The sequence below is a fragment of the Polistes canadensis genome, unplaced genomic scaffold, assembly GCF_001313835.1.
Source record: "Polistes canadensis isolate GaletaPanama2010 unplaced genomic scaffold, ASM131383v1 scaffold_351, whole genome shotgun sequence".
NCBI lineage: Eukaryota > Metazoa > Arthropoda > Insecta > Hymenoptera > Vespidae > Polistes > Polistes canadensis.
In genome coordinates, this window is record NW_014569898.1 from 58,301 (window position 1) to 75,284 (window position 16,984).

A 16,984-nucleotide genomic window follows, 5' to 3' on the forward strand; every position below is an offset into this window, starting at 1 on the left:
AACAAGAGAAAAACCATCTCCCGATGGGTGAACAAAAAATGCAAAAAGGGAATCCGGTTTTGCTCAAAGGAGAAATCAACCTTTGAAAGCTTCCCGGTTCAGGTCATATAGATAGTAAGTAAGTTTTTTACCGCCCTATTATTATTATTATTACTATTATTATTTGTATTACTTTACGTGCGACGATTCATGACGGTGTCTGCGAGAAGATGGGAAAATGAATTTAAACAAGAAGGAGATATGAAGAAAAAGATAAAAAATAAAATAGGACAGATGATTAATAACTTCGATAAAAGTATCACTATACCGATCATCGATCGTTAATTAATTATACATATATATATATATATATATATGTATCTCTCTCTCTCACTCTCTCTCTCCCTTTGTCTTTCTCTGTGCCTATATAATTTATTTATTTATTATTAACGAATTATTTATTAAAATACGTTTCCTCGACACTGGTATATCAAAATATATGTCGATGACGACGATGACGTTTACCATCGACAGTCCACGTGAAATGGAATTATTATAATAACGAAAACGCGAGTACGTAAAATTATTAAAAAAAAAAGTGTGGACGTTTTAATGTGTTTCATTAAAAGAACAAAAAAAAAAGAAAGAATAAAAAAGAAGAAGTGGACGTTTAATTAGATTAGATATCTTAATCGAATCTAAAGATATGAATAAAAGAGTTGCGAAATAGCGAAAATCTATAATTATTGTTAAACGAGATACGATTACTATTACTATTATTATCTTTTTATTATATTATGTGATTATGATTATATTTAATATTATTACTATTACTATATTATTAATATTATTATTATTAGTATTATTGTAATTGTCATACTTACGTTAATTATTATCGTCGCTATTTAATGATAACTGATAAACATTATTGTCTACCATTATAATGCTAGAACGATTTCATTATTATTATCATCATTATCATTATCATCATTATCATTATCATTATCACCATAATCGTTCTCTTTCACAGTGCGAATCAAAGCCTTTTGTAATACGTACATATGGTTCATAACGTTAGAACACGAGAATGTTTTATGGAATATTGCGATAATTGGGACGAAAAGAAGGGTTCAAAAGGAGGAAAAAAAAAATAAATAAAAAGCAGAGAAGGAGAGAGATATTGAATGAAAGAAAGATTAAAAAAAGAGAAGAGTAAGATAGATGACGACGACGACGATATATATCCTATGTATTTATGTATTATTTATTGATGAATAATAACGACCAGCTATTTAGGTAGGATGTTAAAATTATGAAAATTAAATTTAACGAGAAACAAAAGTATAAGAAAAACTTAAACGAACGCAATAATGAAAGAAAATTAGAGAGAGAGAGAGAGAGAGAGAGAGGGAGAGAGAGAGAGAGAGAGAGAGAGAGAGAGAAGAAAAGGAATATGAGAATAAAGAAAAAGAAGAAGAAGAAGAAGAAGGAGAGGGCAAATGAAATTAAATGGTCGAATTAAATAACGAATGAGATAATTAAATAATTAAGCATTAATAACAATGATGACAAATTCTAGGAACGAGCTTTCATTGAGAAAACAATTTAGATTGAAGTATAATATACGACGGGAGAGAAAGGATAAAATATATAAATATATAATATATACGAAATATTATTAAAAAAAAAAACAAAACAAAAAAATAAATAAGAAAGTGAGCGCAAAGAGATAGCGAAGAAGAGGGGGGAGGGGCTAGAGAAGAAAGGATTCGAATACGAGAAAACTAAAATGATAAAGATAAGGATAAAGTGAGACAAAAAAAGAAAAAGAAACGTGAGCAGCTTCGACGCCTATGCGAGATTTGTAATCGAAATGCTCGTAAAAGGTTAAGCAGGGGGTGAGAATTCATAATTATCATCGGGCTTATCGAAATATAAAATGGTGGGTACTACTCTTTTTTTTTTTTTTTTTTTTCTTATTTGTTTGTTGTTTCTCAACAAAATATTTATTGAGATAACTTGGAATAAGAGAGTAAGAAAAAAGGGACTGGTAAAAAGGGGAAAGGGAGGGGGTTTGGAAGATGTATGAAAGATATAAACTAAACGCTTCGCGTGATAAGAAACAAATGAATTTCTAATACGGACTCTAGTCATGAGAAATCTCGTTTCGTAAACGTATAAACAAACAAAATAAAAATAATATATATACATATATATATATATATATATATATATATTAAAAAAAAAATCATCTAGTCACTCAGTCGAAAGGTTTATTGTTATAATATGAATGTTTAATGCCTAGATTATAATAATAATATTATACGCGACACCGATTACTTTTTGGTCACTTTATAATTGTCGCAAGTTCTCACCCCTTTGACGAAGCGCAACGGCGCATCGCGTTTTATTTTTTTAATTATATCTCTTGTTTATATATTTCGTTGTTGTTGTTTTTTTTTTCTTTTTTCCTCTCTTCGAATAAAACCAAATTTAAAACAAAAACAAAACCAAGTAAAGTAAAGTAAAGTAAAGTAAAAACAAATTAAATGAAGGAAAGAAAAAAAAAGAAGGAAAGAAATAAAAAGTAACCAAGGTGCAAAAAAAGAAAAAAGAAACTAAGAAATGAAGGAAGCTAAAAAAATTAATAAATAAATAAATAAATAATTAAATAAACAAAATAAAATAAAACAAAACAAAAAAGTAACAAAAATAATAAACTTACTGTGGAGTGTTCATGGTGCTACGATTATTATTATTATTATAGAAATAACAATGTTATGCTATATATGATATAAATAATAATATAATAAATATACACTATACCTTATAGAGAGCGTATCTCCCCCAGTCACTTCTTCACACGCGTCCACGAACAACAATTTTATTAATTATATTTCCTTCTTTTTTTATCTTTTTTTTCCCCTATCTTTCTCTCTCTCTCTCTCTCTCTTTCTCTCTTTCTATCTATCTCTCTTTCGCTAGATTTACCATTTACACACGAATACGTGTCAATCGTCCAAAATAATCAATTTACCCTAACGGCCTAGATCATATATATATATACATATATATGTAACTCTACGAAATTACAATTAGAGTAATATTTAAATAATACCAGAGAAAAGTGTATTTATGAGAGAATAAATAATAAAATGCAGAGATAAATAAATATTAAAATGAAAAAAAAAAAAATAAATAAATAAAATAAAACAAATATAGAGTACCTGTCTATAAAAAAAAACAAAAAAAGAATGATCGAGGTAAGTTGTTAACGTACCTGCGTGAACAAAAAAAAAAAATCGTTATGCACTCGTTGAGATATTTAACGTAAAAATAATAAAAGGTAATAGAAAAGAAAAACGAAAAAAAAAAAAAAACAATTTATTTATTTCTAAAGCGATTGAATCGATTTACAACCTTTCTTATTTTTTTTTTATTGGTATTTCGGAAGATGCAATAATATTATAACAATGATCATTATTTATAAAATCGATTTAAAACAATTTTTAAAACCTCGTGTTATCCGGCATCTTAACGAAATAAGCAACTTTATCTTCAGCAACTCTGTAATTGTGGATCCATCTTGATCCTTTTCTAAGACTACCATCAATACCATCTCTCCAAACACCAGCAGGTAGATACACTTCTCTCTGTCTGCTACCTGAATACAGTACAGGTGCTACAATCAATTCTTCGCCAACAGAAAATTCATCACCGACTACGTGACAAGCCGGATCAGCTGGATCCAACATCCAAAGGGGTCTAATGATCGGTACACCCGTGTCTAAAGTTTCATTAGCATATTTTTTCAATAAAGGTGTCACCGTTTTTTGTCTCAATGTCGTCAATCTCTTGGCTATCTCCAAGACAGAATCATCAGAATATTTGCTAGGTAAATGGGTGAAACGTATAACGGGTAAAAAGGTAGACAATTGAAGCCACCTAACGTATAATTCTTTGTCCGGTAGATTAACCTCAAAATCATTATCAGGATTGTCATCGGACATTGGCAAAGCTACGTCGCCACCTACAGCACCTGGCATGATAAACGGATAACCTATCATTCCATAATTCAGTACAGTTGGTATCACGGTTTTGATAGCCTTCCAAGATGAAGTGAAAGGTGGCAAAGATACAAATACCGGTGCTCTAGGTCTAGATATAGCACTGGATACGCCGATCACTGGGATTAAACCTAATATCGATTTGGTGAAGATTGTTTTGTAATGATCGGGATTCGTCAATGCTTGCTCGCATTTGTAATAATGTGGCATGTCTTGTGCCGTACCTAAATCAAGGTAAAACGAATCAACGTGATATTTTGTAATTAAACTTTCCAATTTAGCTTGAAGCCATGGTAATGTTTTGTTATTGGTAATATCCAGAACACCTGCGCTGTTGCTCTGTTTGTATCTGAAAAATTCAATGATAGATAAATGAGATGTATACAAACAGATTTAGTATATTTTATAAAAATTCAAATTATATCAGAATATACCTGGTCAAAGCTGGAATCTTTGGATCGCTACCTCTCTCCGAGATCAATAATCTGTTTGCTACTGCATCTTTGAAATTAATCGATTCCGTAGATATAAACGGTTGAATACTAAAAACTATTCTAAAACCACGACGATGAATGATATTAATAGTTTCCTCCATAGATGGGAAACGATCTTCGTCCAAAATGAAATCACCGGGACTCGGTTGCCATTCCTCGCTCAATAATACATGACCTTGACGTAAAAAGCCTAAAGCTATGACGTCTTCGGTATAATTGTAAATGGCGGCTTCGTTGGTAGGTGAAATTTGCCAAACTGGTTCAGAGAGTAAAGAATGAACGGCGTGTAATTCGTCCGGTTTCAATCCATCCCACAAAGATTTCTCCGCCATTGACGAATGAAGAGTTTTCATGTTGTCGGTAGCACAAATGGTATAATTTAATTGTGGCAATGGGGTTAAATGATTTATATAAGCAAAAGCATCGTGTTTAGCTTGGAGACAAAAGTCATTACTACGATTGGATCTGATAGAAACATAAAGTGGTGTTTCCGGATCAACTAAAATGGTGGCTCCCTTCGAATTAAGAAAATATCTTTTCAAAACATTCCCGAAAGGATCTTTCCTGATATCACCGGTTATAAATGGACTCAAATCTAATCTACCATGATCCAAAAGATACGGCATACTTTTAATCTGACCAGCACCGTACCAATGTCCTCTATTCGTCGACCAATCAAAACAATCCATTGGATTGTAATAAGGACTCAAACTTTGCCAGGTTACGTGATAACAATTCATATCCCTGTGTTTCGTATGTGCCAAATAAAGACGCGTTTGTTGCAACCATTCGAGGCAAACTGAATCTTGTCTTTGATGATGCGGTAAACAAGGGAAAACTCCAGTATTAGCTGGTATACCTTCCCCTAATCGAGCAGCAATTATTTCGGTATCTGTACTACTGTACACGTGCATCACTCGTTCGTTCTTATTGAATCTGAAATAAATTGAAAAAAAACGGAAAGAATAAAGACATGAAATGAAGAGTTAACTCGTAATCAATAACACAAGTAACTTTCATTAAGCTCATTAAATAATACCCTTTTTTTTTTTCTTTATCTAAAAGTTAACAACAAATGATAACAGTAACAGTAATTTATTTCGTTTCTTACCTGAACTTGTCAAAATATGCTCTTTGGAGAACGTGTTGCGTGTAATAAATGTGGGCAAATCCCACGAGAAATACCACACATAGAAACAATATTCCAACGAATAATCGGAGCCTAAAAAATGAGTAAAATTAAGCATATATTGATATTAATTGTTGTTGAAACATGTACATTCGATAGAATGATGTACCCAGCATACGATGTACCTGTAGTCCGCATTCTGTCGTTTTTTATTACTCCGCAATGCTTGTGGAATTGACAATTGAAGTTTTTCCTTGAGCAAACTGCTTATACTGTTGACACTAGTAATTGTCGAATTGGCACTTTGTACTCCACCTGGTATATCTATGGATTCGTTGCCAAGCCTTTGTGTTATTGATGGCGATGCTGCTCTGCTTTTTCTTCTTGGTGGTGCTTGCAATGGTATTCTTAACAAAATACAACAAAATATTTAACTAAATATCGTTATAACAAATTAAACGATATATCAGATTGGTCAGTAAATAATTTTTCTAATTTTATATATATATATATATCTTGAACGAGTATTTTACTATTCTATAATAATATATAAATAATATTACTATAAAGAAGATAAATATAATAAATAAATATACGCGTTATAAATATTTTATATTACAATATATACATTTAACGTGATGAGTTTGAATATTTAAACGAAAAAATAAAACAAATATTTATTATTACTCTATAGAATTAATATTGATAATACTATTTGTAATAATGAAGACTAGAATATAATTTTGTTAAATAGAAAATAATAGAAATTATTTAAAATGTACGTATATCACATATAATCACATATTGTTTCTATTAATAATAATAATTAACAACACAAACTCAAATTATACCTCTGCAACGAAATTGCACTTCCAATATCGTATCTAGGCATCATTTTGATAAATTCTGTCTTATTCACTCACTTCTTGAGACACAATCAAATTTTATAATTTCAATCGAACGATCTCACGTTACTTTTTTTTTTTTTTTAAACCGATAGACTAAATCGCATTATTCCAAATGAAAAAAACAAAACAAAAAAGGAAGACAAAATACGATAACACACAATTATCTTAATAAACATCGACGACAATTATCGAAACATGTTCGCAAAATTGTTTCCTCGATTTAATCATCGTTAAATTTACGATCATTCGTAAATAATCCATCGAAAATACATAAAAATAAAGAAATATAACTATCGGAAGATTAAAAGCAAATAACGAAATACTATAGCAGAACAACGTTAGTCACATATGATACTGCGAGAATTGACTGTTGATTTTCTCGTATGCTGGATAAAAACTCCGAGAATAAGAAACTAGTGATAACCCTCGGGCGATATAAAGAAGGTCGAACTCGTCTCGATGATCCTCCTCCTCCGAGTGACCTTGAACACGCCTCCTAGGTAATTCGAGCGAATCCAAACCCGTTCACGGCCATAAAACTAGCTCGGATATCTTCGTTAGATAGAAAATTGAGCTATTTATTAATTTTCTTAAACACACTTGTATAATACGTATCGATCGTTTCAATCATTTTATATTCGATTCATTTTAAATATGTTTTTTTATTATCTCCACCGTAAGAAAAATAATACTATCGTCTGTTTGTTTAAATTTATAATATATTCGAACAAAAAACAAACAAAAAGGAAACACGATCTCTTTGTTTTTTTTTATTGTTAATTGTTAAACTGGTTTCGAAGAAACGTATTTTATCGCGTTTGCGCGTTTTACACGAAACGCACGTGAACACACACACAGACACACAAATACACGTGCATGGGCGGACACACGTATGGACACACTCACGCGTGCATACACATATAAACGAAGAAAACCGGATAAATCCAACTTTCAGTGAAAATCGAAGTACGATAATCGCATCGGTAAAATGCTAGTAGACGTGTCTCTCCTTTACTGCTAAAAAAATATTTCGAAAGCATCGAGAGAGAGAAAAAAAAGATATATATATATATATATATACATAATGTTGATATATTATATCCAACACGTACTTTACCAATTCCTCGTCATTGGCTTCTTCTTCCGTTTCTGAACCGAGGGAACTTCCGTTTGGTGTTGAACCGCTGTTACTGAAAGTCACACTGCTACTGTCACTCTCGGTTCTTGTAAATTTCGATGCGGTAGTCTGGGAAAAAGAAAATATACACCTGTGTAATTAATAAAGATTAAATCAAAAGAATATTTATATATATATATATTTATATATATATATATATATATGTATATAATGTTTAAGTAATAGCAGACTTATATATAAGTCTTTATGTCTATGTAATTGTATTTTTTTTTATGAAATCTCAATATAGTATTGCTCATTCTTAGTAAGAATAATTAATAGTTGCATATAAATGAAAAAATTAATATATATGTATGTGTATATATGTGTACTTAATAAAATATTGAAAATGATTTATCTACGGTCTCTGTATCTATGATGGTGATCACGAGACGATCGATGGTCACTATGTCGATTATGACGACTTGCTGTTCTCCATAGAAATTCATCAACACTTCTCTCGTAACTGCGTTTTTCAAGGGCAGAAGCGGCTGCGGTATAATCTGGCGGTAATGGTAAGCCATCGTAATACCTTGGAGGTGGTGGCGGTGGAGGTAAAGAATCGTATGGATGTGGTGCTGCATAAGGCGGCAATGGAGGTAGTTGATGTTGCATGGTACGCATATAATCTGCTACATAAGCTTCAGCAGCAGCTGCCACACCCAGACTGGTGTTACCGTATCCTCTACAAAAATTTATCTTAATTATATCTTATCATCATTTAGATAATACATTTACATAATTATTTAATTATGATTGTTTAATCATTATACTTCGTATACGGCGAATCTCCTCTATTAAACCAACTAGTATATCGATGGTGATGATCCCTTGAGCCTCTATGTTCTCCGCTGGATAAGTGTGACCCTCTGGCTAAAGAAGCTAGCCGTGATCTTGATGTAAGAAAAAGTCTACGTCCTCTGCCTCGTGAACGTAAAAATCTGCTGTTATTATTATTAATAGGTCTTGTATCTCTGTAGGAGCGTGTAGATTTAATAATGTGTTTAGCTGCTTCTTTAGATTTTCTTAATATTGGAGTCATTTCTATGCCTGTAAAATATAACACTTTTATATATGTGTATATATATATATAAAAATATGATATTAAAAATAAGATTAAATATTAAAATTTACCTTCGTCTTCAGGAAATAGTCTGCATAATTCTTCTGCAACACGAGGCTCAATCTCTTGTCCGTCTCTACCAATTTTAACTTGCTTACCGTCATTCCAAGGATTATACAGATGCATTGTTGTTGTAAATGGTAATTCTTTTCTGCATACCCAATCTACTTTAAATACACCGCCCAATGCTTTTGCAGATAATCCTGGTGGTAAAACCTTAAAATAGAAAAAAATAAATTTCTATTATTATAGATGTAAACTTATAACAATTTATAATTTTGTTTACAAATATATATATAATTATTTAAATCACATATACCCATGAAATAGGTGTTCCATCTCTTCTAGATTCGGTACTGAGCCTGGCAAAACCAGCAAATTTTCCTGATTCTTTAACAGAAAATATAAGCAATACATTTCTCGACTCTCTATATGCTTGATTTAAGTTAACTTCATTTTGAGGTAGTGTGCTCCATACTCCTTTGGCTTTGGAAAGGGTCACATTCTCAGCATTGTTAGATTTGATGATGAAAAATCTAATGAACACAAATTAATAATATGTTCTTTGTACATATATAAAAATCATTAATATTAAATATCGAATTTCGACGTAGTCTCAACTAATAATACAATTTTCCACATTAAGGGGTTACATGGGTTTACACCGGGAAAAAATAGCATATTTTCAACAATTTTTTTTTCTATATAAAAAATAGAATTCTTATTTAAACTTTTTATAGCATTTAAGATACATATTTATAGAATATTTTTTAAAATTTTGGTTGAAAAATATTTTAAACTCAGCCATTGCGACGTCATTTCCGGTGACCCCACCGAAAAAAAGTGTTTTCGCGTTGACAGCAGAACTTATAAACGGTGGGGGTTTTTCTGTTGAAAAAATAGGGTCTTTTAGTGAATACTTAAAACTAGAAACTGGACGAAGGAAAAAGNTGTTGTCGAAATAAAAAAATTATTATAATTTTTAAAAAATAATAATCGTTTATAAAAATTGTCAAAAATATTAATATGAATATCTAACGAGCGCATACAACGTATCCTTTTTTTCAATATTTACGAATTTATTTGCACCTAATGATGTTATCTATGACTAGTGAAAAATAGGAAATTTAAAATGATTATAAATTTAAAAAAAAAATATCGTTAAATGTGTTCTAGCAATACGAGTAAAATGATAAGAGAATGTTAATTAGAACAAATCGAAAAATTAACCCTTATAATATATTTTATCTCTAAAAATGAATCATATTGTGTTGATCAATAGAATATAATTATAGAATTAAACAAATATATATATATATATATATATATATATAATCAATAAATAAAAAAATATATGAAAGATATTAATTTCAGTCGATAGAATAAAAGAGATAAGAAAAGTAAATAATTCGAACCGAATTTTGACGAGTTTTTATCACCGATCGTGAATAATTTTCATTAGCGTCCATCTTCATATTCCTCTGAATCTTTTCACTTTCTACAATACTTTTTATAACGAGCTTGTTTTTTTCCCCCGTTAAAGATATTTTATAAGCTGACCATGATTCCCCGTATAAAAATCACGAGATGAGGAAAAAAAAACAAGTAGTTTGCCATTTGAACGAACACGAATAACTATTGCGCTTGAGAAACGTTGCATTTACTCTTTCGATGATCTTTCGTTTATGTGCTTGAATAATGCTAAGTGTTGCGTAATTGGAAAAACATACTTTGACAAGTTTCATACTTTCGAAAATAAAATTCTTGACGAAACATTTAGCCTTTTGCCTTCGTTTTCCAAGGAAAAGAAAAAAATACATTTTTACACGCGACAAAAAACAACTCTTTAATGCAAACAATTACTTTTTTATCATTTGATATCAAAGAAACAGATAGTATAATAATACATGCCCAACACATTTAACATTAAACAATAATTTGACTAATTTTGTATAAGTTATTTGTTCATCGACAAATCTAATCATTTATTTTTTTTTAAACGTACCTCATATATAACAGCCAAACGATTCTTGATTTTAACTTTATTTATAGACCATATCGAATTATAATTATAATATTCGCCATTTTTTTCGTTCATGTCATTCAAAAGCGGTTCTCTTTCAAAGACCGCTTTCAAAGATTTGTTGTTCATAAAAGAACTCAATTAAAATACTTATATTAATCGAAATAAAGTTAAACCTATCTATAATCACGTGTTTAAATTCATATAATATAATTTATATGCATATATATATATATATATACAAATATATATATATGTGTTTATTTATATGTAAAATGTTAAGCACGGTGATCAAAATGAAATATGAAAATTTCTTTAAAAACAAATAGGATTTTTAATTGAACTAATATGAAAATACAAATTGTTTGAGTTAATTGTAAGACTAGTGAGAGAACTATCACATAAATATAAATTTTATGACTTTTACTATTCCACTGTCTATACTTAACTGACAGTAATGTATAAACGTTTAAGAGTTAAGAGGTACAATATTATTGTTTCAGTTGAGAAAGCAAAGGTTAAAAGATACATATGGAGTTAAATATAGATATACTAATTCGTATAGATCATCTTTCTTAAGAATTATTAAAGGTACATAAATATTGATAGAACGTTAAATAATTACATATTAATAATTTTCATTATTCAAGAATTCACAAAAACTATTATGAATAATTATTATACAATGAAAAATAATTGTATTTTGTTTAATTGTATCTTCGTAGATATATCATAAATATTCGTGGATATACGTGTACAGGTATATAGAAGTTATGAAAATAATATATATATAATATTTAAATTTAAACTAAAATATATATAAAAGAAATAATTAAATAGTATTTTGTAGTAACAATGATAGAAAATAACGAATAAATTATTTCTGTATTTTGGTTGTGGAATGATTTTACGAAAAAATAATATATATATGTATGTATTCGTTGAATCTTTTATTTTTAATTGCATCTTGCAGATATTATTTAAATAATTTAATCCTAATGTGATTGTTTGTTATAAAATTCAATATTTTCGTACAATTATAAATATTTATGTTGACCTATTGTAACCAAATATTTTGTAATTAATGCAATAGCGTATAATAAATATATTACGTGACACATTTATAATATTGTTTAAAAATAGTAATAAATGTTATAACAAAATTACCTTCCGACCGTCGATACGAAGATCGTCCATCTCGTTTAATTTACTTGGCATCGAGATACTCGGTTTTCTAATTCTCGTAGAAATGCCAGTATTTTCTATAATTTTTTTATCTTCTTTAATAGATGCGTTCGTTAATTGTAAAAGATTTTCATCCGGTTTTGAATTCGTCTCCGTTGTCCCATCGAATTTTTGAACGTTCGGACTATCTGAAAAATTTTCATAATTATTATTACGTTCTCAATTGCATTTTATTAAAATATGCGATATTTAATATAAATTTACATTTTATTTAATAAACATTTAATAAATATCTTTGCACGTTACAAAAATATCCATTTATAATAATTTCTTTCTATTACAAAGTTTTCTTTATATCTTATAATTTATTCAAACAACAATCTAATCGTAAAATCAATAAATAATATTACATGTTTTTTAATTAACTAACAATTGTTTTTATCTAAAGTCGTATATATGAATCAAAGCAAATTTATTCGTTCCCCTTTTTTTTTCTTTTTTTTTTTTTAAACATATCAAGAAATAAAACCATATAAAACCATAAATCGATAAATATTTAAATTAACAAACTATATGTATTTAAACCTAACGCAAACGCATATAACAGATACAACGTATAGTAGTGTTTTATTATCGCTTTGTAAACTTTCATAGGGAAAAAAAAAAGAGAAAAAAAAAATATAGACATACAGCGTGTGTCGGTAGTCAACCAACAACACAATGTCTACGTACTATATAACTATAACGATAAGCGGCAAGATCAAAGAGAATTTCTCGATTACTCGCTCCCATAATCCCGTAGCGTGCTACTCTAATTGCATTTAACTTCGCGTCGTTAACTCCGACGTCAATCGATTTATATCAAACGGATTTTCTCGACCGAATTTTACAAGAGTAAATGTGGTAACAAAAAAAAAAAAAGAAAAAAAAGGAGCACCAAAAAGTATACAACTATCGCAAATAAATTTGAAAGAGAAAAAAATATGTGCGATTGTCCGACAGAAAAAGAGGATGAAAAGAAAATCCCAGAAACGGTGACACTTTTTGAAAAATGTCGAAAATCTTACAGACCAGGACAAAATGTCGAATTGTATGATAACGATACGAATGATATCGAATTGAATAATAAAAAAGATGAAATTCGATATGTGGAAAATGACTCGAATGATGATACGAAATGTTTCAATTCGTTAAAACAACTTTCATTGTCAACCGATTGTTCAACCGATTCGAGTAGAACGGTAAAGAAAAAATATGATTAATATAAATCGAATGATTAATCCCTTTGATATTATACTTTGTATTAGGGTTGAACCCAAAATACGTTTATTGTGTTATAAATTGTTTTACAAACTGCATAATTGATTGTGTTTTTGTAAAATTTACTTTGGAAATATTATTTTAAAAACGCACGAACTTTTGGTTCATCCTAATAGTATAATATATACTGTATAAAAATGAATATTTTAATTATAATTATTTACTATATAGCAATAGTAATATTATAATATTAATAGTAATTACTATATATTAGAAATATATACTATTCATTAAATATATATATGTGAAAGACCGAATATTTATATTTATTCTTGTATATTAATATTTCGAACATATACCAAGCAACCATGGTGAATCTAGACATTATCCAATTTCAGTCATATACGGTAACTTATACAAATTATATATCTATCAAAAATAAATTAACAATTAATATTATAAAGCGAAAACAAGATATATAAAAGTATAGATATTTAAAAATGATAAATCTAAAAATGTGCTTGTACACGAAATAAAAAAAAATCCTCTCGTCAATTGCAGTATAAATTCGTGAGTCCAGGGGGCCTAATCAAACATAACGAGAATGAAGAAAAAGAAGGGGAAGCAACGCCATTTATTTTCGAGCCATGTACGACACGTATAAATGATGTCGAGAAAGAACTAGACATCGAGTACACTCTAGCCATCATTAAACCGGAAGCAATGATTTACAGAAAACAAATCGAGCAACGAATATACGAAGAAGGTTTTGAGATACGTCAAACGCGTTGGTTACAATTAACACCCGAACAAGCATCCGAATTTTATTCGGATAATTATGGAGAAATTGGATTCGCTCATCTCGTTGCTTATATGTCTTCTGGTCCAATCATAGTACTCGTGTTAAGTAAAAATCATGCTCTTCAAGATTGGAGATTTATCATTGGTCCTACGAAAGTAATAACCACACATCCTTTTTCTATGTTCTTTCAAATCTATTTTTGTTTGTATATTATTTACTTATTTTCTTTTTTTTGTGTTTCTTTATATATTATTATATTTATTTTCTTCTAATTACTATATATATATTTATTTAATATAATATTAATATAATTATTAAAAATATATTTCTCTTTTAATTTTTCATATCTCTAATAATTATTTTCGAATCTTCATTTAATACGTATAATTATGAACGTTGTCATGTCGTTTATAAACCCTTTTTTATAATATAATTCTAATTTCTATTCGTTCCATTGAGGTTGCGGAAGCTCGATTATATTTTCCCGACAGCGTAAGAGCAAAATACGGTCAACGAGGGGATGATTTTAAAAACGCCGTACACGGAAGTTCGACGCACGAGAAAGCTGAAAAAGAAATACACTATTTTTTTCCCGAATGTAAGGAACTACGTACTATATCAAAATATACATTTTATCATACTATCTTTTAATTTTCTAATTTTTCACAGCTATAATCGAACCTTTACTTAAAGACGAGTCCCTCGTCGATTATCTATGGGAAACGATCAATCCAATTCTCACGGAAGGTTTAACTATGGTAAATATTATTTTTTTTTAAATTGGAGAATTTTTTTTTTGTTATTAATTAAAATATAATTAATTATCAATTGACCATTTCAACGCCAACCCCAATTATCTACAGAAGTATTTTTTTTATAAGATTTATTGTGTGTTGTGTGTTGTGTGGTTAGAGAAAAAAAAATATAAGCCGCACGCAATCGTAATATTATAAATAAGTCTCTTTTTTTTAAAGTGTTGCAAATTGAAACCAGCCGATCCGTTGTTGTGGCTGGCACATTGGCTCATATTGAACAATCCTAACAAGCCCCGATTACCCGAACATTTGGCATTCGTTCCAACGTAAAAACAAAACAAAAAAAAATAAAAATTCAAATAAAATTTCTAATATAAAATATTTAAATTATCTTACCTACGAGGCTGATTTCTCTGAGCCCCAAGGACAACCGATCTCGACGACATGGCGATGTTCTATTCGTTCGTTTTTCCACAGCACTCTGTAAATTGTACCTAAAGAAATACGATTATTCTTCCAAATGCTTTCCTTTTCTGTTTATTTATTTCTTTTTTTCTTTTTTTTTTCCCCCTCACATTAACGTCGTATTTTAAACAAACTAACGAGAATTAATCGCAAAAATTGTAAAGTATTCCTCGACCTTGATTCGACCAAACAATGAATGATCTCGGTTTCGCTACGTTTGATGCTGCTCCTAGACGATCTTTCTTTTTCTTCTTCTACATTTCGATTTTCTTGATATTGTAATTTTTTCGGAGATAATTCCGATTTATCTTTATATCTACACTGTAATCCGTTAACAATCGAATAATTAGATGACAAATCATCAACTAAACAACTTTGAGATCTTTCGTTATCGAAACGTACTCGCACTCCCGACGATGATACGTCGTCACCATCACCATCAACATAACAGCAGTCGTCGTTGTCGTCATTCTCGTCATCATAACAGTCACAGCAGTTAATTTCCTGCTTCCCGTTGATTAATCCATTGTCGTTTCGAGCGCTCAACGGCGAACGTTCGAACTCATCGTCGCCATTTCTCTTATCTAATAAATTATTCTTTTCGATCGATTGTTTAGATCTTCTCGAAATATTTTCTTCATTACCTTTTCTAGATCTTCCCATCCTCTCGATCGATATCCTGTTAATAATAATCTACAATTATTTTTCTTTTTCTTTTTTTTTTCCTGGTTTTCTTTTTTACGATGATGAGTCATATAAATGTTTGCATTATTCTTCAAGCGTCCTGAATTTTAATATATATATATATATATATATGTGTGTGTGTGTGTGTGTATGTATTTTTTATTCACATACGCATGAAGAATAAAAACTGATTTATTTTATTCCAAATACGATAATGTGTTATTCACAAATATTGACAAAATTCATCAATTGATTTTTTATCTAATAATAAGTAAGACAAAGATAAGAATTTTCTTTGAATTCTATTTACTTTTTTTTATTGATCATCGTAATATAAATAAAATAAAATGTTGTGATATTTGTTTATTTGGTCAAAAGTTCATTTAGATACGGTTAGTAAAATAGATAGTTAACCCGTTTGGAAAAGCAAAAAGTGTGTCCTGTTGATTCCAAAATAGTGGTAAAAAAACAATATATTGGATAAGTGTATGAGAAGATATTCGTAAAAAAACAACAATATAGCACAAATAGTATTTCTTTACCGTTCTTACTCTACTAAATTTATTATAAAATATTTATTATTAAAAAAATACTAGTTAAAAAAAAATATTTTTGCTATCTATTTATTTGAGAGATATATAATATATTAAACATATGAGCCGTTTATTTTGAAAGTGGCCTAACTCCATTTGTCAATTATTTTCGATTACGCATGGTTACATCTACAACTTCAAATTATCTATCAATACAGCATTTAAGATTACTTATATTCCGAGTAAATACAATAATTCTGGACACATAAGTTTTCAGAGTTAGTTGAATAACTGAGCCGTTTATTTTAAAAGTGGCCTAAGTCCATTTACACTTAAATTACTGCTACTTCAGTAGCATATTATAAACGCAATATAACAAAAGCGTTAATAATAATTTACT

At 29.3% G+C, this 16,984-nt stretch overlaps 1 protein-coding gene across 3 annotated transcripts in view; it reads right to left on the reverse strand.

The window, feature by feature from the left end:
* Positions 1-3,396: 3,396 nt before the first annotated feature.
* LOC106791897 (uncharacterized family 31 glucosidase KIAA1161) overlaps positions 3,397-16,984 on the reverse strand; it is a 16,886-nt gene continuing 3,298 nt past the window's right edge. The window contains exons 3-10 of one of the 3 annotated variants that reach the window (XM_014757895.1): positions 15,543-16,046; positions 15,299-15,396; positions 12,068-12,273; positions 7,690-7,823; positions 5,855-6,076; positions 5,652-5,762; positions 4,481-5,476; positions 3,397-4,395 (exon numbers count right to left, since the gene is read on the reverse strand). In XM_014757895.1, the coding sequence (XP_014613381.1) occupies positions 3,489-4,395; positions 4,481-5,476; positions 5,652-5,762; positions 5,855-6,076; positions 7,690-7,823; positions 12,068-12,273; positions 15,299-15,396; positions 15,543-16,046 (3,178 nt within the window). In that variant the 3' untranslated portion in view covers positions 3,397-3,488. Of the gene's footprint in view, positions 4,396-4,480; positions 5,477-5,651; positions 5,763-5,854; positions 6,077-6,520; positions 6,610-7,689; positions 7,824-12,067; positions 12,274-15,298; positions 15,397-15,542; positions 16,047-16,984 lie in introns of those variants that run through there. The other 2 variants (XM_014757896.1, XM_014757898.1) reach the window with 2 other exon arrangements.